The sequence below is a fragment of the Hylobates moloch genome, unplaced genomic scaffold, assembly GCF_009828535.3.
Source record: "Hylobates moloch isolate HMO894 unplaced genomic scaffold, HMol_V3 SCAFFOLD_6, whole genome shotgun sequence".
NCBI classification, from domain to species: domain Eukaryota; kingdom Metazoa; phylum Chordata; class Mammalia; order Primates; family Hylobatidae; genus Hylobates; species Hylobates moloch.
In genome coordinates, this window is record NW_026652281.1 from 149832363 (window position 1) to 149853216 (window position 20854).

Here is a 20854-nt window from a genome sequence, read left to right on the forward strand (position 1 = left end):
AGTTCGTAGTAAGTAGATAGTGGTAGAAGGAATAGTGCAAGTCTTTGATGTTTCTTATAAGTGCATAGAAGAAAACGCTGACATATGCTGCCTTCTCTCTCTGCTTCACCTACCTAAGAGGGAAGGGTCCCCTGTCCAGTGATCACATGACTTGCTTCACCTTGTCAATCACTTACAAGATTCACCCTCCTTACCCTGCCCCCTTGTCTTGTAGGCAATAAATATCAGTGTGCCCAGCCGTTCGGGGCCACTTACCGGTCTCCGTGTCTTGGTGGTAGTGGTCCCCCTGGGCCCAGCTGTTTTCTCTTTATCTTTTTGTCTTGTGTCTTATTTATTACAATCTCTCGTCTCCACTCATGAGCCATTCAGGCATTTGGGGGAAGCCCTGCGTGGTGGGTGAGGCAGGGAGAGAAGAGAAGGCTGCATCTTCAGAGAGGGATGAGACATGCATCAGAGTCACTTCCTGGGGGGCCTCAGAGCCGAGTGTGGCTGGGAAGATGACATTAGCTGACCTACCTTGTGTCAGGCACTGTGCTGTCCTCCTTCCCTGCAGGGATGACTTCTGCACTTTGCCATCAGGAGCTATAGCATCTTCGTCATAGCCTTGGGAGTCAGGCTGGTATGAGTTCAAACACCCATGCCGCAATTCCTGGTCGTGGGCAGCTCAACCAACCTGTCAGAGCCGCCCTCCTCCCTGGGAGGGGGTCTGGTAGCCATCACCTCCTCCAGCACCGTCAGGAGGTTCCTGCAAGGTCCTGTGGGTGGGGGACCATTGTCCCTTGGGAGGTCTGCCTCTCCCATCAGGCCCTACCCCAATTCTTTTTCAGGCCTCAAGGACACTCAGCCCTGGGGCTCCATCCCCCTGCTGTAATCAGTCACTTTCTTCCTTTTCTAGATGCTTTGCTTATTGTTGGTCCCAAGTTCCGCCAAACTGTGGCCTTTGAGGAGCTCAAAACAAGCTGATTGATGACATCCACCACCACCCCTGCCCCACCTCCAGCCAAAGCTTCCTTCCTGAGACCAAGCCAGGGTATTGCTCACCCTCTGTGCCAGAAGGTGGATTAAGCTACTTATACGTAGTCTAGCTTTTTTCTTGCGGGTCAGGATGTAAGTGAGAGACCTTGGGACCAGCAAACACTTTGCCCAGCTGTTGGGGTGTAAAGAACATTTCCTCAGTCCAGGAGCAAGAACAGCATTGCTCCAGGGGAACTTGGGCCAGTGGGTCTATTGCTCCAAAAATGCTGACTTTCAGGCCCTGCAGGTGCTCTCCTGGGGCTGAAGTTGGGAGCAGCCAGGCTTCTGGGCACCACCCAGGCTGGGGGAGTGGCTGTCCTCAAGGCAAAGAGAAGGAGAAACGGTAGGACTGGCAACCTCAGCCAGCTTATCACTGGGCAGCTGCCAGGGGCTGCCAGGAGGAGAAGCAGGCGCTGAGGGGCAGGACCATGTCAGCCGTTGGAAGAGACGTTCAAAACCTGGACTGTTTTCTTACTCCTGCCATGCTGGGTCACTTTGACTGGCATGGAAGAAAGGAAGGCCCAGGGTTTCAATCTCATTTTTCAGAGAGGTGGGTCCACAGGGGTTTCTTCCCTGATCCAAACCTTTCAGCAGCCCCCAGAACCTTCTGGAGGACTTTAACCTCCCCTGCATGGCCTTTAAGACCCTTTGTGATACTGCCCCTGACTCCCACTCCACCCTCCCCTCTCCCTTCTGGCCCATACTCCTCGCAGTTCCCCAGTGCTCTCAGCTGATTCTCATCTCCAGGCCTTTGCTGGTGCTGTTCCCTCTGCCTGAAACACACTTCCCCATCCTTTGTCATCCTCCCAGCCCTGCTTCCTCAGTCTGCAAAGCAGCTCCTCTGAGAAGCTGTCGCCACTGCCCCAGCCCTCCCTGGCCACCACTCTGTGCAGTCATGGGGTCTGCTTATGTCTATCCTTGCAGCTGGTCTCAGCTCGAGGGGGCAGAGACAGTGTGTGACTTGTCAGTGCATGTACCCGGCAGCCAGCGCGGGCCCTGGCCCAGAGCAGATGCTCTGTAAATGTCAGATGAAGGAGGAAGTGATGTACTTGAGAAGGAATGAGGGCATATTCCCCCCACCTCTTACTGCAGTGGGGCCCTAGCCCTGGGAGCCGGCGCCTCTGAAGTTGGAGTTTCCTGGGTCCCTTTATCAAGAAGAGACCTCAGTCAAGGGGCCCAGCAGAGGGTCGGAGTCAGCTTGGGAATCCCAGCCCCTGCTGAGCATGCTTTGAGGGGGCATCAGGATGACCTCAGCCCCTGGGAACTCTCGCATCAGAGCCCACTCAAGCTGAGAGGTCTGCCACTTAGGCCTGGATGGAGTGGGCTGTTCTCCCCACAAGCAGCATCACGACCTCTGGCCTCTCTCTGGGATGTCCTTGCAGCTGTTGACGGGGTTTTGTTTGCAAAGCAAAGGCAGCAGAGTGGCAGTTTCCAGCGCGGGCTGGCCCTTTTCCCTTGGGGATGCTGGCCAACCAGGCCTCTGAAAAAGGGAACAAAGTCCAGTAAGCTGGTATCTGTCTCCTGAGTGCCTGTCACTGCCCCATTTGGCAGAGGTGAGGAAGGGTTGGTGATGTTTCTTTTCTTTTTATTTATTTTGAGATGGAGTCTCCCTCTGTCACCCAGGCTGGAGTGTAGTGGCACGATCTCAGCTCACTGCAACCTCTGCCTCCTGGGTTCAAGTGATTCTCCTGCCTCAGCCTCCCGAGTAGCTGGGATTACAGATGCCTGCCACTACGCTTGACTAACGTTTGTATTTTTAGCAGAGGCAGGGTTTCACCATGTTGGTCTCGAACTCCTGACCTCAGGTGATCTGTCCACCTCAGCCTTCCAAAGTGCTGAGATTACAGGTGTGAGCCACCGTGCCCAGCCTGGTTATGTTTTTTTCCAGCCCACTTTTAAACCCACCAATGGAAAATGGAACTTTGTTGGTAAAGGTGACTGATATCTTGGCCCCTCTGGATATGGCGGGAAGCCTTGCTAAATACCAGCCTTGCCTTTTCCTTTCTCTAGAGCACAGCCTGCCTTCCTCACCCCAACACACATGAGCACCATGTTGCTTCCTACTGCCAATAGTGCTGGTTTACATTTTGGACTTGGGAAAATGTCATTTGAACCAGAGATTTCTCACTCAAGGTCTACAGTCCAAGGACGCATGTTATAAAGGTCCAGGTCCAGGAAGCCCCTGAAGTTGAATATCAGATTGTGCACGGAGTCTGGGTATGTTTCTGGGGGGAAAGCCTCTATAGATTTTATTGCTTCTAACAAGGTCCATGAACCATTCCCCACGCCTTGCCAACCCAAAAGTTATGGCAGCTGCCTTGAAGAAGGGGTTGGGTGGAAGAAAGGGCATGAGCCTGATCCTCTCAGACCCTCAGTTTCCTCATCTGGGAAATCAAGGTGGTAAAACCCACTCTGCAGAGTTTTCCTAAAGATTAAACCCAATAAACCAAGACATGTACCCAGTACATAGCAGAGGCCCAGTGAAACTCCAGTGTAATCCTCATGTTCAAAGGAAGAGGCAGAATAGACCGTTCTCCCATTTGGCAATTCCCTTTCCTGGTGGAGAGGAATCTGCTGAAAACCTCAGCCAGCATGCCATCTGCGGAACACCAGCAGGCTGGAAGCCGGTGTCTCGGGGCCGGAGTATCGGGAGCTGTTGCTTCCTGCCATCCTCCTGACGGTGACTGCCGTTTCCTTGGGCTCTTTTTAGATCAAAGGAAGGGCTAGGCTGGGGAGATGAGTGAGGATCATTCAGGGGGTGGCACAAGGCGCATTTAGGATGCCTGCTGGGATGGCTTAAAAATAGGCCTCTGTCCTTGGACACCAAGGGGAAGCAACCCCAGGGTTTTCAAGAGGCCTCTGCTGGCCAAGGTTATGAGCCCTCCATGGGAGAAAAATGTTTCGGAACGTGTTTTCCCAGCTGCCACAGGTAGGCATCTCTGACCCAGGAATAAACCTTTCCGAGTCAAAGGAACTAAATGAGGTGGTTAAAGGAGGAGATCAAGGGTTTAATGAGCACCTACTACATGCCACACACTGTGTATCTGATGAGTTTGCTCTGTGTCATCCTCACAACAACCTTGCAGGGTAGAGATGATTTTTCCTACTTTTCTAGGTTGTTGGGGGCTGGGGCGGGGGGAACAGAGAAGTTAAGTACAGACCTCAAGATCACATGGACCACAAGATCACACAGCTAATAAATAAGCAAAACCAGAATTTAAACCCAGGTCTGACTCCAAGCCTGTGCTCTTTTTAACCACCTCTCAAACTGTGATGTAGAAATGAAAAGCATGAAAGAGATGGAGGTGAGGGGCTTACCCAGTGGTTGGACTTGTTATTTCCCATGGGGAAGGGAAGGGAATAGCTGTTTATTTAACATCTACTATGTGCCAGGACTTCTGCCGGGATTTTTCTATGCTCTCATTGCCCCTGCCAGCAGCCTGAGACGGGTCTAAGGTCACGCACCATTTATACATGACAAAACTGCAGATCTGGGAGGTACAGTGACTTGCTCAAGGCTCACAGACAAATCAGTAGCAAAGCACAGGCTTTCATCCAGAGCCCATGAAGTAAACCTCAGAGCCACCCAGGAAGCAGTTCTTACGTTGACTGGCCTTCCAGAAAGACTTGCCAAGGCTGGGCATTGGTGACCCCGACAGCCAGCGCAGAGTTCCCTCCTCCCTAACCACCCACAGACACTCATCACCCACCCTCCAAATCTCTGCCATGCATTTCGAGTCCGGGCACTGTTTCCTTGACTAACTGATGGAAAGACACTGCCCTCTAGTCTTGGTGGGGCTGGAGCAGCCTGTGATTAACCATGGGGGTTAGGCTGGGCATGGTGGCTCATGCCTGTAATCCCAGCACTTTGGGAAGCTGAGGTGGGTGGATTGCTTGAGCCCAGGAGTTCGAGACCAGCCCCAGCAACCTCGACTCTCCAAATAATAACAATAATAATAATAATAGCCAGGTGTGGTGGCACACACCTGTAGTCTTAGCTACTTGGGAGGCTGAGGTGGGAGAATCACTTGAGCCCGGGAGTCTGAGGCTGCAGTGAGCTGTGATCATGCCACTGTACTCAGCCTGGGAGACAGAGCAAGACCCTGCCTCAAGAAAAAATTTAAAAAGCCATGGGATTGACCAGGTGCAGTGGCTCACGCCTGTAATCCCAGCACTTTGGGAGGCTGAGGTGGGTGGATCACAAGGTCAGGAGTTCGAAACCAGCCTGGCCAGGGTTTAGTAGAAACCCTGTCTTTACTAAAAATACAAAAATTAGCCAGATGTGGTGGTGGGCGCCTGTAGTCCCAGCTACTCGGGAGGCTGAGGCAGGAGAATCGCTTGAACCCGGGAGGCAGATGTTGCAATGAGCTAAGATCACGCCACTGCACTCCAGCCTGGGTGACAGAGCAAGACTCCATCTCAAAAAAAAAAAAAAAAAAAAAAAGAAAGCCATGGGATTTGGGCCAGAGCTGTCCCTTTTCGCTTCTATGAACAAGTTCCCACTTCACAGAAACCACACCTCCCCCACTTCTTAGAGTCCCTGGACTCAATTCTTGGCCAGAAGTGGGGGGCGAGGCTCACTGGCCGGGGCCAGCATCCACCCAAGGCCAGCAGGGCCTCGGTCTTTCATGGGAGGATGGCCCATGGGATTTAGTTGCTGGCGTGGTTTGGGGGCCTCATCCTGGCAGAAGAGGTTTTATTTGTTTTTTATTATTATTATTATTATTTTACCAGTGACAGGGTGTCTGTTTGAGTCTGGTCCTGGTGCCAGAAGCTAAGGATCTCTGCGCCCACAGACTTGGCCATTTGGGGGAACGGCTGTAGTGACTGCCAGGAGGTGAAGAGTGGGGGACATTTGGCCCTCGATGGAATATTCCGCAGCCATGAAACAAGCAGAGAAGGCTTGGGAGCGATGCGGGGAGATGCTTTTGATGTAATGTTGAGTTAGAAAAGAAAAAGCAGGATACAAAATTGGCTGTGCACTCTGATGGTAAGAAAGTTAGGAAGCTACTTATATTACTGAGTACTTCAGTGGTACTTATGGAAGAAAGTTAGGACGGGGGAAAAAGCACGGGCTTGGGGTCAGAAAGGCTGGGGTCACATCTCAGCGCTGCCCCCTTGCAGCTGCAGGGGAAGTGTCTTTGCTGCCTAGAGCCTTGTTTTCTCCTGGAAAAATGGAGACACCAGTCCTGTCGGTGAAGGTTTGTTTTAAGAATTAGCCGATACCATGTGTCAAAAACAATCCAGCAGAGCCATGGTACATCGTGAGGGCACAGCCCACAGTTCTCACGTGGGATCAGGACTGGGACAATGGAAAATGCAGAGATGGGGTGCAAAAGTTGGGAGAGGCAGCGGGGGCGGGGGGTAGATTTTTCTCCCCTTTTCTGAACTTTCTATGATGTGGCTGTTGTGTTTGTTGCAGCAACTTAAATGATAAAGCTCAGGTTTGCCACTGACATCTCCAAACTAGGATGATCCGCGGGGCCCTTGGAGTCCTCCTTCCACATTTTTCTGTTTCTTCTAGGAACCACTTTCCCTGAACCCAGCTGAAAGCAGATGCTGGTGTACTATTTGAGATTGCTTATTGTTTTTCTTTTATTTTAAGCATCTTCAATTTGTGTAAATAACACATCCTCTTAGAAACTTTTTAACTCTAGTTTTCTTTATCTCACGTCAGAGCTCTGGTCTCGGGGCGGAAAAAAATAAGACTGTTTATCTCTTATTCCTTGAAGGAAGTCAGATCATATAATCAAGATTAAACAAATATGTAAACTTCGCTGGTTACTTGGCCGCATTTTATCCTAACATATAGTTGGTTTTGCAGGAAACTTCCCCTATAGTAACAAGGCAGTACTTCTCTCCACCCCAGTATTCATTTAAATTGCAGGCCGCTCTTAAAGAACATCTCTTGGGATTCCCAAGCCCTTCTGTAAAGAAACTCTCCGACTGAGAGATGAGGTTGGGAAACAACAGTGATGGGGAGGGGAGATAAAAATAATCAAATAAGGGTGGCCATGGACGCTGGTGCGCAGAAGGGCTTTTGATCTGTGGTCTTATTTAATGTTTCCTGGAGGATTTGCCAGCTGGAGGGGGCCTTGGCCTGCTGGGCACTGGGGGAAGCTGCATCAGGAGCTGAGTGCCTCGCACAAGGCCGCCGTGAGCGTGGACAGCACAGGCTTCTGCTGTCCCTGGGCTACCTCTGCCGATGGTCTATACCCGGGTGCTGTTTCCCCTGCTCATTTGGGATTTGTCCCTTCCTCTTAACCTTGTGGTTCCAGAGATGGCCCACAGCCTGACTCTGTGTCCACCCTCCTTGCTGCCCTGGAGGCCCCTCCCTGACAGGCAGCGCGGGCGTGGCTGTGGCCCTGCTTTGCCAAAAGCCCTGTAGTGGCTCCCTCTTGCCCGTGCAGTGCGGTCTGAGCCCCTTGGGCTGGCATTCAGGGCCTTCCCATCTGGTTCTTGTGATGTCTGCAGCACCCTCGCCCTCACCTCTGCAAGGCAGTGACTGCCCAACCTGGCACATCCTCTGCCACACCTACCATGTCACTTTACCCTCCTCCCAAATTCCAGCCTCCCCCTGCCTCTGCCCCTACGGTTCCCCTCTGCTCCCTCTCCTCCCTCGAGACCTGGCTCAGTGGGCATCCCACTATTCCCAGCCCCTGAGTCCAGGGCCTCCTCCAGGTCCCTAGTCCCCCCGGTGCCGTCGCCTGAGATGGTCTTTATCATGCCTGTTGTCATTGGGCATTCAGCTGCGTGTCTGCTTGACCTGGAGAGACTCAGATCTCCACAAAGGCGGGATGTGTGTGATCTGCAGAAAGGATAACTGGATGAAGAAATGAATGAGCAGTGGAATGAACATTTTGTCTGCTGCCTGTGCCAGTCCAGTGCCTGGCAAATCTGCCCAGGCATGAAGGAAGTCAACAGGGAGCCTCTTGCCTCCCTCTCCTACCTTAGGGGTCTATGGCCCAGCCCTTCTGTCCATCTTGTGTTGGTTTCTCAAAGGCAGAGAGACGATGGTAAAATGGTAAAAAGCAAACAACAACACAGCAACAAAAACAGAGCTGGGATCACACACTCCTGGCTTCAATCCCTGGTTTCATCTTTGCTCTTAACTAAACCAGCTGTGTGACTTTGGGCGAGTGACTCAACCTCTCTGAAACTCCATTTCTTCATGCATGCTGGGGATGGATAACAGTAGTCCTTACCTCATAGAGACACTACGAGGATTAAATGATGAGCTGCATGGCACATGACCAGCCCAGAGTAAGTGTCTGAATGTGCGGTGATTCTATCAGTCAGGACATTGTTGGTTGCTAGTATCAGAAACCCAGCTCAACCTGGCTTAGAGCAGAAGAGGGCGCCCCTAGCCAAAAAGTCTACAGTCATCTGATTGGCCACCCTAGTCTCTAGAGTTGGAGTGAGGTCGATCCACTAGCTGGCGGAAAGCGAGATCTCCCAAGGAAAACTGGAGCATAGTAGCCAGAAAGAGAGGGTTGGATACTGGGCAGGCAGAAACAGCAGGTGCCCCCATGACTAACTGTGGTGGGAGGTGTAGAAAGGCGGAGGCCTTCGCCACTGCCCGACGCTGAGGAAGGTGGTGCTCAGCCACCCCTCGTGGGCCTTACCCTTCTTGCATGAAAATGACCTCCATATTCTGCCTCTCTACATCGGGGGGGCCCGGCCAGAAGAGCCCAAGAAAGGGTTTTCTGCCCTGACCCTGACTGACCTTGAGCTTGGGCAGACCCCTCTCCCTCTGTTGGCCCATTTTCCCATCTGTAAAATGGGCTTGTTGGAGGAGATGATCCCTGAGGTCTGCTCAAGCTCTAACTGTAACACAGGCAGCAACTGGTATTTATCAAGCCTGGTGTGTGCTGAGCCCAGGGAAACCAAAGATGGCATGGACAAGCCCCTGCCCTCTGGGATCTACTACTGGTATCTCCCTACCCTGTCCTAACCACCACTCTGCTTCCCATTCAAGTGTCTGTTATAGAACCAAAAGGCCAGCTGGGCACGGTGGCTCATTCCTGTAATCCCAGCACTTTTGGGAGGCTGAGGTGGGTGGATCACTTGAGGTCAGGAGTTCAAGACCAGCCTGGCCAACATGGTGAAACCCTGTCTCTACTAAAAAAAAAAAAATTAGCCAAGCATTGTGGTGCACACCTGCAATCCCAGCTACTCGGGAGGCTGAGGCAGAAGAAGTGCTTAAACCCAAGAGGTGGAGGTTGCAGTGAGCTGAGATCATGCCATTGCACTCCAGCCTGGGCAACAGAGAAAGACTCCATTTCAAAAAAAAAAAAAAATGAACCAAAAGGCCTTTTGAATTTGTTTTATCTATTGAATATAGTTGAAATGTCCAAAGCAAGTAGACTGAATGTTTTCTATTTTCCTATATAAAAATGAATGAAAACCTTCAAATCTCTACTACCTTCAAGACATATCCAGAATCTGACCCCTTCCCACCAGCTTTACTGGTACCCACCCCTGACAGGAGCCATCATGATCTCTGCCCTGGAATAATCCAGTAGCTTTGCTGGCCCCAACATCCTTGCCCCCGCCTCCCAGCAGTCCACTCCACAGTGGCCTGAGCACTCCTACCATGTCTCTGCTCTAAACCTTCAATAAGGTCTCATCGCATTCAGAGTGAAATGGTTACAGAAAAATCAAACAATAGGATCTCCCCACCCGCCACCCCAGCTCTGATCTCATTTCTACCCTCATTTCTACCCGCTTCCCTCCTTGCTCCCACCATTCTGGCTAACTGGCTTCCTTGTCGTTTCTCAGCGACACCTCAGGGCCTTTGCGCTTGCTGTACCTCCTACCTGGAATGGTCTTCCCTCAAACACCCTCCCAGCTCATTTGCTTACCTCCTTCAGGCCTCTGCTCCAAAGTCACTCATCAGGGAGGCCCTTCCTCAAAGTCCTAAGAAAACACCTCTCTCTGTCCCGCCTCGTTGGCTGAATTTTACTCTGTAATGCTTCCCTCCAGGAAGAGTATGGTTTTCATTGTCTGGCTTTGCCCACTGGAACGTCAGCTCCATCAGAGCAACAATCTTGTCTGTCCTGGTGATTGCTGTAATCCTAGTGCCTGGCATGGTGCCTGGCACATACTAGACACTCGCTTCATGTGTGTTAAGTGAAAGAATGACTGAAGCCCCTTATGTTCCTTTCTAATGTGGAACCTTGGCTTTTTTATTCCTTATATTTTGTCTTCTGTGGGCCAGCGGCTTCTGTTTGGAGAGGGGCCTCCCAGCTTCCAGGCGTGATTTCCTCCCCCCGTGACTGGGCCTGCCTTCTCCCCGGGCCTGGGGAGGGGAGCCATGTCTTGTTTGCCTCATCATTGCCTCTCCCTCTTCATTTTCCCCTGCCCTAGCTCCCATCAGGCTCAGCATTCATCGAACCCCCCCACCTCCACTCTGTGGTGTGCCCAGAGCACAGTGCACCCCGTAGCTGGGCGTGGGAGGAGTGGGCTTTCATTCCCGGGGTCGCCATTCTTCTCATTGTGTGCCTTGGGCGGCCTGTGGTTTGTGAGAATTTGCCATGAAAATTGTACTCAGCTGCTGTGCGAAGAGCAGCAGAGATTCATGTAGTAATCTCCCACCCTGCCACCTCCCAGGATCCCAGAGCCCCCCAGGAACCGCCCCTAGGATGGGAGGAGGAAAGGTAGGGGGAGAGGAAGACTCCCACTTGATATTGAGCCACCTGGCTTTGTGACCGGATCCTTTGAAAGACCACCCCGGGATTCCCCAGGTCCTTCAGAGCAGAATGTCTTTAGAAATGGACCCCAAAAGTGTCCGTTCAGGAAAAGCCAACGTGGCTTATAAGCAATGCCTTCATTTTCTGTGGCTGAGGGGAGGGGAAGTCCCCGAATCCTGGCTTGGATGTGCTTTGGAACCTCAGTAATATATCATCAGTAATAATATCATATTATTAATGACTTGTTACACACACACACTGTGCCAGGTAGTACTCTAGGGATTTCATCCACATTCTCTTTCAGCCGCTGTGTGAGTGGAGTCATGTCAGGCAAAAAGATGGAGCTAGAGAAGTGACAAGTCTGCCCCATACCTCCCACCTAGAAGTGCCAGAGCTGGGATTCAGGCTGCCTTGGCCATTTCTATTGCCTGACCTGTCTTAGCTTTTGAATAAAAGGAGGGGAGGTATTTGGATGATTTGCACAGAGAAAAGCAGCCAAATACCACCACTACTAACCCCAAGAATAGAGGGCTCTGTTGCTTTGGAGGGACTCTGTGGCCCAGAGGTGGCCCCCGGAGGTCCTTGTAGATTTGGAGGGATTTGATGGGGATGGAGAAGTTATTTGGCCCCGGCTGGCTGTCGTGGTAAGCTCTTGGTGTTGGCCCCTCTGACAGTGAAACAGCTCTAGTGCTTCACCACACACACTAAACCTTGGTTCGCTTATCTGTGGAATGGGTACGGTGGCTACTGGGGGGCAAAGAGGTTAGGGCCGGTCTCCCTTTGGTCTAGCCTGGAACCTTCTTAAGTTTATCAATAACCAGTCCAATTAAAATGGAATTTCAAATGAAAATAATTGTTAAGTAAAGACCAATCGGGGCCCACAGGAGTTCGGAGGAAGGCTAACCGTGCTGCCTGTGTCTTTCCGCAGACCCGAGCCCACCGGCGCGCCTCCTGGCCACCCGGCCGTGCTGCGGCCCCGGCCCTGAGCGGCGCCCGGTCCTGGGCGAGGCGCCGCGCTTCCACGCGCAGGCCAAAGGCAAGAACGTGCGGCTGGACGGCCACTCGCGCCGGGCCACGCGGCGCAACAGCTTCTGCAACGGCGTCACGTTCACGCAGCGGCCCATCCGGCTGTACGAGCAGGTGCGGCTGCGCCTGGTGGCCGTGCGCCCGGGCTGGAGCGGCGCGCTGCGCTTCGGGTTCACTGCCCACGATCCGTCGCTCATGAGCGCCCAGGACATCCCCAAGTACGCCTGCCCCGACCTGGTCACGCGGCCGGGCTACTGGGCCAAGGCACTGCCCGAGAACCTGGCGCTGCGCGACACGGTGCTGGCCTACTGGGCGGACCGCCACGGCCGCGTGTTCTACAGCGTGAACGACGGCGAGCCGGTGCTCTTCCACTGCGGCGTGGCCGTGGGCGGCCCGCTCTGGGCGCTCATTGACGTCTACGGCATCACCGACGAGGTGCAGCTTCTGGGTAGGTCGCGGGCGCGGCGCCCCCTGGGGACCTGGCAGCGGTGCCTTTGCGCGTGGGTGTGTGTTTCATTAGTAGCCACAGTCACTTATGGAGAGCTCCTTTTGCCAGGCGTGGCACTAAGCGCTTTACGCCTTTTAACTAATTTATTTCTCAAAACAACCTACCCTCCCGTTTTACAGATGCGAAAACTGAGGCCTAGAGAGGTTAAATTATGTGTGCTGCAAAGCCAGGATTGGAACCCACATGGCTTGAACCCATGCTGTGGCCCAGGTTCATTCACTCACTCATTCCTTCGCTTCCTAGTTTATTTGCTCATTCATTCATTCATTCATTAACTCGCTCATTCATTCATTCACTCGCTCATTCGTTCATTCACTCGCTCATTCATTCATTCATTCCTTCACCTCCTAGTTTATTTGCTCATTCATTCATTCATTCATTTACTCATTTGCACATGTATTCATTTGCTTACTCCTTCACCCATTCATTCACACACTTCCATTTGCTCATTTAGTCGTTCATTCACCCATTCAGCGTCAAACTTAGGCTCTGATCACAAGCACCTGTGGAGTACCTCCATGGCATGTGCAAAGAGGAGTTAGGTGTGGCAAACCCTGGCCCACATTAAGGGGCTGGAGGTGCTGGGGAGGCTGACAGGTGTAAGCCCGATTCTCACGGAGGAGGCAGCCGCTAATGCCCAAATCCTGATGGTGAGAATTCATGGGAGTAGAAGTTTGCTACCTGTATCTCGACCTTTTTTTAAAAATTGAGGTAAAATTCACATAATAAAACAGCAACCATTTTAAAGTGTACAGCTGAGTGGCATATAGTTGTCAACCATCACCTCTATCCAGTTCTAAAACATGTCATCACCCCAAAGGGAAACCTACCCATTAAGCAGCCACTCCCTATTCTCCCCTCGCTTCAGCCCCGGCAACCACTCATCTGCTTTCTGTTTGAGACCTTAGCTCTTGAACCTACAGATTGCACCGGAACCAGCCCAGCCTCGACCTCTAGGGGAGTAAAGGGAGAGCAGGTTTGTCAGGGAATCTGGACACAGCTCTTGGTGTGGCTTATGGGCATTGTTGAAATGCATGGATCTAAAGGTTCGCAGGTGTTGACAGACCGATACATCTGTCCATAACCCCAGAGTTGATCCTTCTGAGTCAAGCCTTCTCTTCTCCAGAGGTAGCCACTGTTCTGATTTTTCACTATAGGTTAGTTTTGCTTGGTTTTGAACTTCATGTGAATGGAATCGCACAGTATTTATCTATTGGTATCTGGCTTCTTTATCTCAGCATCATGTTTTTCAGACTCATCCACATTGTTCTTGTATCAGTAGTTTGTTCCTTTTTATTGCTAAGTATGCTAAGTAGTATCCCATGAACTGGATTACCAGAGTTTGTATATCTGAATGTTTGGGCTGTTTCTGGCTTTTCAGCCTTGCATCTCGTGGGAAAACCCTGGCCTGGGATTCTTGATCCTCTACCTCATCCCCTTCATTACCCCACCATTGGGCAAGGAGGAAAGATTCATGCATCCAAGCTATGCCCCAACCCACAGAAGTAGGAAGACAGTGGAACATCTGAGTGGTCAAGAGCAGGGTGTTGGATCACATAGACCTCTGTTCTAGAACTGATTCTCCACTTGCCAGCTGTGTGGCCTTGGCCAGGTAACTGAACCTTTCTGTGCCTCAGATTTTTTTTTCATCTGCAAAATGGGCACAAGATAGCACCCACCTCATGGGATTGTTGATAAGGTTACATGAGATGATGTCTGAAAGGGATGCAGCACAGTTCCTGACACAGAGAAGGCACTCAAGAAATAACAGCTAAGAAATAAGAAGCTCTGCCTATTTGCAAGTGAGCTGGAGCATGTGTCCAAATTCCAGGCTTAGACCAGAAGAGCTACCCACCCTCCAAGCTGGAGCCTACTTGGGCATTTTAACTGTGTTCCCTCATGCTCTTTTCCATGAAAGGCTTTGGTATTTCACCTCCAGGAGATGCAGGTTTCTGAAACCTCCTAGATTTCCCATCATCTTTTTTGGAGCTCTTTGTTCCTATCCAGCAGGGAAGCAACCCCACCTCATTCACCTGCTCATTTGCAGCCCATGTCTTTGAGTAACAGCCAAGAAATCACAGCCACTCCATAATCAGCTCAAGTGGATTCGGATTTTTAAAAAATACAAATTGGAAGCAGCCTTTGATGACTTAATGAGACTGCATAAATCCATGAGGTGAACTCTCCCTCCCCCCACTCCATTTCCTTATTCAGCAAACCCTTATTAAACTCCTTACAACATTCTAGGAAGGGAGAGGTAGAGTCTGCTGGAATGTCACTGTGACATGGCAGACATGAGCCTCAGCTTCCCTTATCTACAAGTCATCCCTGAGCTGTGCTCATTGATGGAAAGTACCTGGCACAGGTGCCACAGGACAATGATCACAAAATTATTCTGTCCTTTTTTTTTTTTTATCTGCCTCATATGATCTGCAGGAAACACAAACATATATAAAAGAGGAGAATGGTATTAGAAGGAATTTCATCCATGGGTGATGAGATAATGGGTGAATTTTGCTTCCTTATATCTCTGAGTCACCTTTAAAAAATACATATATGTAAAGAGCTTGTATTGCTTTTATGGTCAGAAAGAGCAATAAGGTTATTGTCCTTTCTGAAGGTTATATGAGATAACAGAGGGGAAGTTTCTGACACGTGATTGAGGCTCAGTGAATGTTTATTTTCTTCCCAGAGGAAAAGCAAGTTGTCATTGGTTACATCTGGGCAAAGGGACTATGAGTGACTTTTTTTTTTTTTCCAAAATAACAGTGATTTGTAATCAGGAAAAATGTTATAATAAAAATAAGCTAAGCAGTCATGATTTTGTATGGTTTAAGTACAGGAGACAAATACCCTGCTGTTTCCAGGACAGGATGAGGCACCAGGAGAACATCAAAAATCCCACCTGAAATCTCCCAATACCTGGGAGAATTTGGCTTCCTGAAGGTGGTGTCCAAGGTACCCAATGGATACATAAAGAGAAAGCCAGTTTCTGTGCTATCCTGAGCACTCTGAACTCCTTTCCATCGCAAGGAACAAGGGGCTGACATGGTTCCTTTAGAGCGTCTCAGTTGTAAATTCTAGAATTGAAAACCCCTGAGACCCCTTCATTCCTACCTCACCACAATCAGGTCCCACTGGATAAAGCCTGAAAACCAACAAATGAAAGTGGCATCTGGGTAGGGGTTGTCAAATCAAGCAAATAAAAATATAGGACACCCAGTTACATTTGAATTTCAGATAAACAAGGAAAAAAAATTTTTTTGACACAGGGTTTCACTCTTGTTGCTCAGGCTGGAGTGCAGTGGCATGAACACAGCTCACTGCAGCCTCGACCTCCCAGGCCTAAGGAATCCTCCTGCCTCAGCCTCCTGAGCAGCCAGGACCACAGGTTTATGCCTGGCTAATTAGGAAAAAATTTTAGTACAAGCTATCCCATGCAATATTTGGGACGTACTTATGCAAAAAAAAAAAAAATGTATTTATCAGAAATTCAAATGTGGCTAGGCGTGGTGGCTCACACCTGTAATCCCAGCACTTTGGGAGGCCGAGGCAGGCAGATCACCTGAGGTCAGGAGTTCGAGACCAGCCTGGCCAACATGGTGAAACCCCGTCTCTACTAAAAATACAAAAAATTAGGCATGGTGGCAGGCACCTGTAATCCCAGCTACTTGGGAGGCTGAGGCAGAAGAATCGCTTGAACCCAGGAGGCAGAGGTTGCAGTGAGCCGAGATGGCACCATTGCACTCCAGCCTGGGTGCCAGCGCAAAACTCCATCTCAAAAAATAAATAAATAAATAAATAAATAAAATAAAAACATGTAACTGAGCATCCTGCATTTCATCTGGCAATGCTTGTCTAAGAAGCATCCACCCCATCTTGTGGGGCTGGGGTGTGTTTTATTTGCCCTCGATCTTGAGCCAAAGTCTCAGAAATAAAAAAGGGCTCGTAGGCCTCACATATTTTTTTTGCCTGGTGGAACTGTGAGCCCAGCCCAGTATCCTCCTGCACAGAGTCCAGCTGCAGCAGAGAGTGCTGCATCTATGGGGCCAGACCCTGGGGTGCCCTTTCCAGGTAAAGAACCCAGAGTCCCGAGAAGGAAAGTGACTAGCCTAGAACCACCAAGACGGTCAGTGGCAGAGCCAGGACTGGAAGACTGCTGCGGCAGTATTTAGTTCGCATTGTGCTCACCTGGGGAGCTTTGACACTCCCACTTCCCAGGCTGCACCCAGGCCAATTAAATCAGAACCTCTGGGGGTGGCACCCAGGTGTTAGGATTTCTTAAGGGCCCCCAGGTGCTGCAGGGTTCTGCTAACGATCCCCTTTGCATAAGTGTACATTGCCCCCTCCTTCCTCCCTCCCTGCTTGGGAACCTTGGGTGTCAAGTTCTTGGGACTCCTCTGTCCAGGGGATAGAATCATTGGGCCCTGCCCATGCTTTGACTTTTTCGCTTCATCCCCAATCCCCACTCCTTTTCATGCCTTCTCCTGACCAGATAGGCACCACTCTGATTCATAGTCCCATGGATGTATCTTTTGGAGTCTCGCTCTGTTGCCCAGGCTGGAGAGCTGTGGCGCAATCTTGGCTCACTGCAACCTCTGCCTCCCGGGTTCAAGCTATTTTGCCTCAGCCTCCCGAGTAGCTGGGATTACAGGCACCTGCCACCACGCCCGGCTAATTTTTGTATTTTTAGTAAAGATGGGGTTTCTACTGGGTACCTGTTGGTCAGGTTGGTCTCGAACTCCTGACCTCAGGTGATCCACCCGCCTCGGCCTCCAAAAGTGCTGGGATTACAGGCATGAGCCACCGTGCCTGGCCGAATGTATCTTTTAAAAATAGGTAGATCTGTTTTATATGCATATGTGGATGGTATTGTGCTAAGGATCTTATTCTGTTTTTCTTTTTCCACTCACCCTTCTTTAGGCTCTATCTGTACTGTTGTATGCCTATCTGGTTCCTTTCTCCCTCGTGGCCCCTGCCCATTGATGGACACCTGGATTACGACCAATCCCCCAGGCCACACGCACAGACAGTTCTATAGGGTGCATTGTCTCAGGGATGCTCTATGCTTGTTTAATGGTCTCTGGGGTACAGATCAGGAGGGGCTTGCGGGTCCTGGAGTGGATCCATCCTGAGAGGCTTAGATTTCTCAAGATGCTCCTCAGGGCCAAAGAGAAGGGACTGACTGCAGGAAAATTACTTTTAGCTGAATTTAGCAGTTCCTGGAGCCGGGAGAGGAAGCTTCTGCCAGGCCATGCGCTCCCTTCCCTCCCTTCTCCCTGTGGCTCCAGGAAGCATTTATCACAGCTGGGGTATCCCTTGTCGGAAATGCTTATCACCAGAAGCATTTCAGATTTTAGACGTTTCTGGATTTTGGAATATTTGTATTATAGTTAACATTTCAGCATCACTAATCTGATATCCGAAAATCACTGTTGATGATTCTAGATTAGTGTTTTTTCATGTTTTGTGCTCAAAAACTTCAGAGTTTGTAGCATTTCACATTTCAGATTTTCAGATCAGGGATACTCAACTTATGTCTCTTTTCTATGGAAGCCCTTTCTGGAGGTCCTCGAGTTCAGGCCAGGCCCTGTGCTTTTTTGAGGCAGCCCTGCCCTTCCTCCTAGGCAGCTCCAGGGTGGTCAGTGTCAGCCCTGCCGTCCTTCCTCTGCCCAGTCGTGGGAAGCTGGTCAGATTGAACAAGCAATGCCAGTCGGGGGTCATGGCATAGCAGACCATATTGTCAGAAATCTTTGGTTGCAAGGGACAGAAACTCAGTTCAGTCTCACTTAAGGAAAAAAAAAAAAAGGAAGCATTAATGTCTCATGTGGCTGTAAATTCCTGGGAATGGTCGCCTTTAAGCCTGGCTCAGTGCAGGGACCCAAAGAACAGCACCTGGCATACTTGTCTGTCTTCATTTCTCATTTTGCCGTCTTCTTTGGTGGCCTCATCCTCAGCTGGATTGTCCCTTTGGGGTGGAGGAAAGGCCACCAGCATTTCCAGTCTTGCGTCCCACGAGCTTAACAAATCCAACAGAAGAGCTGCTTTCCTAGAAGGCCTGCCTACCGTCTCTAGATGTAGCCTCATGGATCTGGCCTGGGTCACACGCCTATCTCTGAACCCATCTCCATGGCCAGGGGGATAGGATGAAGTGATTGGCCAGGTTAAGGCCCCCCTCCCAACTCCTGAGGCAATGGGAGGTGGGGGTGGGGCAGTTCCCTCCAAAGAAAAGCTGGGTGCTGTTACCAGAAGAAGGGGAGTGGATGCCAGGCAGCCGGAAACAACAGCCCTGCATGGGCCTTGGAAAGGTGTCATTTGCCCAGCTTGGAAGCACTGAGATCCCTTGTTAAAGATAGTTACTAGGCACTTACTCTGTGCTAGGCACAATGCTGAGAGCTTGACGTGGGTCGTGTCTTCTGTTCCTTACAAGAATCCTGTGAGGCAGGAAACTCAATTGCAAACTCCACGTGGATAGAGAACTTGGCCAAGGTTACAAAACTATTGGTGGTCCTAAAGTCAGAGTTTGTTCATTATTGTTATAAACAAAGTGTGTGATAAAGACTTGAACTTATGGAGCTAAATGCAGGGTTCGGAGGTCTGAGCGCACCATTCCAGGCTGCAGGAGAGGAAACTGAGGCCCAGAGAAAGGCAGGGACTTGCCCAAGGTCTCCCAGCTGGTCAGTGGCCACGGTGGGGGAGGGAGGTGTGGACCCAGGGCTGTCTCGATGAGGGGCCTGTAAGCACACCTCGGGCCGGGAAGAATGCTGCTGTGCTGCTGGCTTCAGGCACAGCCCCAGTGGGAGCCACGCGGAGTCATTAGCTTTGCGGTTAATGTTCTTTTTTCCAAACAGACCAGGCCAGCACCCACCTCCTCACCCCAACGTAAATCATTTGCATGGCAGGGTGTCCTGAAGGGTTGTCCTTTGCCAGTCTGGAGCGAGACCGCCACTGCATGACCGCCAGCCTGTCCCACCAAAGGCTTCTGAAGGCCTGTTCTATGCAGGCACGGAGCTAGGCGCATTGTGATCCCACTGTTCTGCCCTCTTTAATCTTCCCCACAGGCCACTGAGATGGGATGAGGGTACCCACTTTGCAAGTGGGGAAACTGAGGTCACAGCCAGAATTGGCCAGGGTCCAACTGAGGCCTGTGTCTGCAGTCCAGCCTTCTCTGGTTGGCAGAGGGGCATCTGGAAAAGCACGAGGTCAGTGGCCCACAGACCCGGGTCCTGCCCCAGCACACCAAGGCCAGTGTTTGCCATCTTCTTTCCTAGAACCCCAAGCCCTCTCCCTTGGTGCCCACCCTCTCGGCCTTCCCCCTGTGGCTGTGGATAAGGAGCTCTGCTCCTGTCCCCTCCTGCCTGCTCATGGACATGGTTCCTGTCATTTGTCCACTTCCTCCGCCTCCACTGAGTCATCCCCACGAGCACATAGAAGAGCCCCAGTGGCGTCCATCTTTTTACAACACCCTCGGTCAGCCCCCTCACCTGCCACAGTCCTGTCTCTCTGCCCTCCCTCCCTCAGGGCAGGTCTTTCTTAAGTGCTGGTTATGCCACCCTCTCCTTTTCCCTCTTAAGCTGTGCCCTGAGGCGTGAGTCCCTGCCCATCACTGACCTTCAGCCTGTCAGACCCTGAGCCTACATCCTGGGCCCACTACCGGGCCCCTCGCTTTCAGCCCGGGTAACCTCTCCCTGCTGCGTGAATGTTGCTGCTTGTGGTTCCTGGGCCTTCCCGAGCGCCCGCTGTTCCTCCTGCTTTCCTGGCCACCCCTCACCCTGCCTGTCCTCCCTATGTTGAAAGCCCCAGGGTTCTATCCTGGGCTCACTCTTTCCTTTTTACTTCCTTAAATTGTGTAATACAATATGCATATAGGAAGGCATTTAAGAACAACTGTAGCATTCAACAGATTGTCATAAAACAAGCCTGTTTCTGTCTGCCCTCTTTCTCCAAGTCATCTGAGCCCATCATTGGGCTTCACATCTAGGCTGTTGACTCCCAAACCGATCTTCCCAGCCCTGACCCCTCCCTTGAACCCCAGGCCTCCCACCACCTATCCAGCCTCTCCTCCTACATCTGAGGGTCATCCTACACTGAACATGCTTGGACACAACTCTTGAATCCCCCACGTCCTGCTCCTCAGCCAGCCTCATTGGCGGTAAGTAGCACCACCCCCTTGGTTGGCCATTGGCAGTAAGTGGCACCACCCACTTGGTTGACTATTGGCAGTAAGTGGCACCACCCACTTGGTTGACTATTGGCAGTAAGTGGCACCACCCACTTGGTTGACTATTGGCAGTAAGTGGCACCACCCACTTGGTTGGCCAGTAACCCGGTGTCATTCTTGATTCCTCTTTTCCTTGCCTTGGATCCATTCTGTCAGCGAGTCCTGTCATTTCTGCCTCTAGTACGTGGCCCGAATCAGTCCCACAGAGACAGAGTGGTGATTGATGGATGGGTTTCTCTGTCCCCAGTTGTCCCTGCCTTCATTTTCATGTCTACACCAAGATGGTTTCATGTGAGACGTACATTCTGCTTTACTTCCAGCCCAGATATATTGGACTTAAGAGAGAAAGAGGAGGGGAAAAAGGGAAGAGCTAGGCCCTGGAAGTGGCTTGGG

General features: G+C 51.0%; 1 protein-coding gene across 1 annotated transcript in view; it reads left to right on the forward strand.

Moving 5' to 3' along the window:
- NEURL1B (neuralized E3 ubiquitin protein ligase 1B) overlaps positions 1-20854 on the forward strand; it is a 49385-nt gene that overhangs the window by 16015 nt on the left and 12516 nt on the right. Inside the window, exon 2 of the mRNA XM_032158634.1 lies at positions 11635-12180. Coding sequence (XP_032014525.1) covers positions 11635-12180 — 546 coding nt within the window. The remainder of the gene's footprint in view (positions 1-11634; positions 12181-20854) is intronic.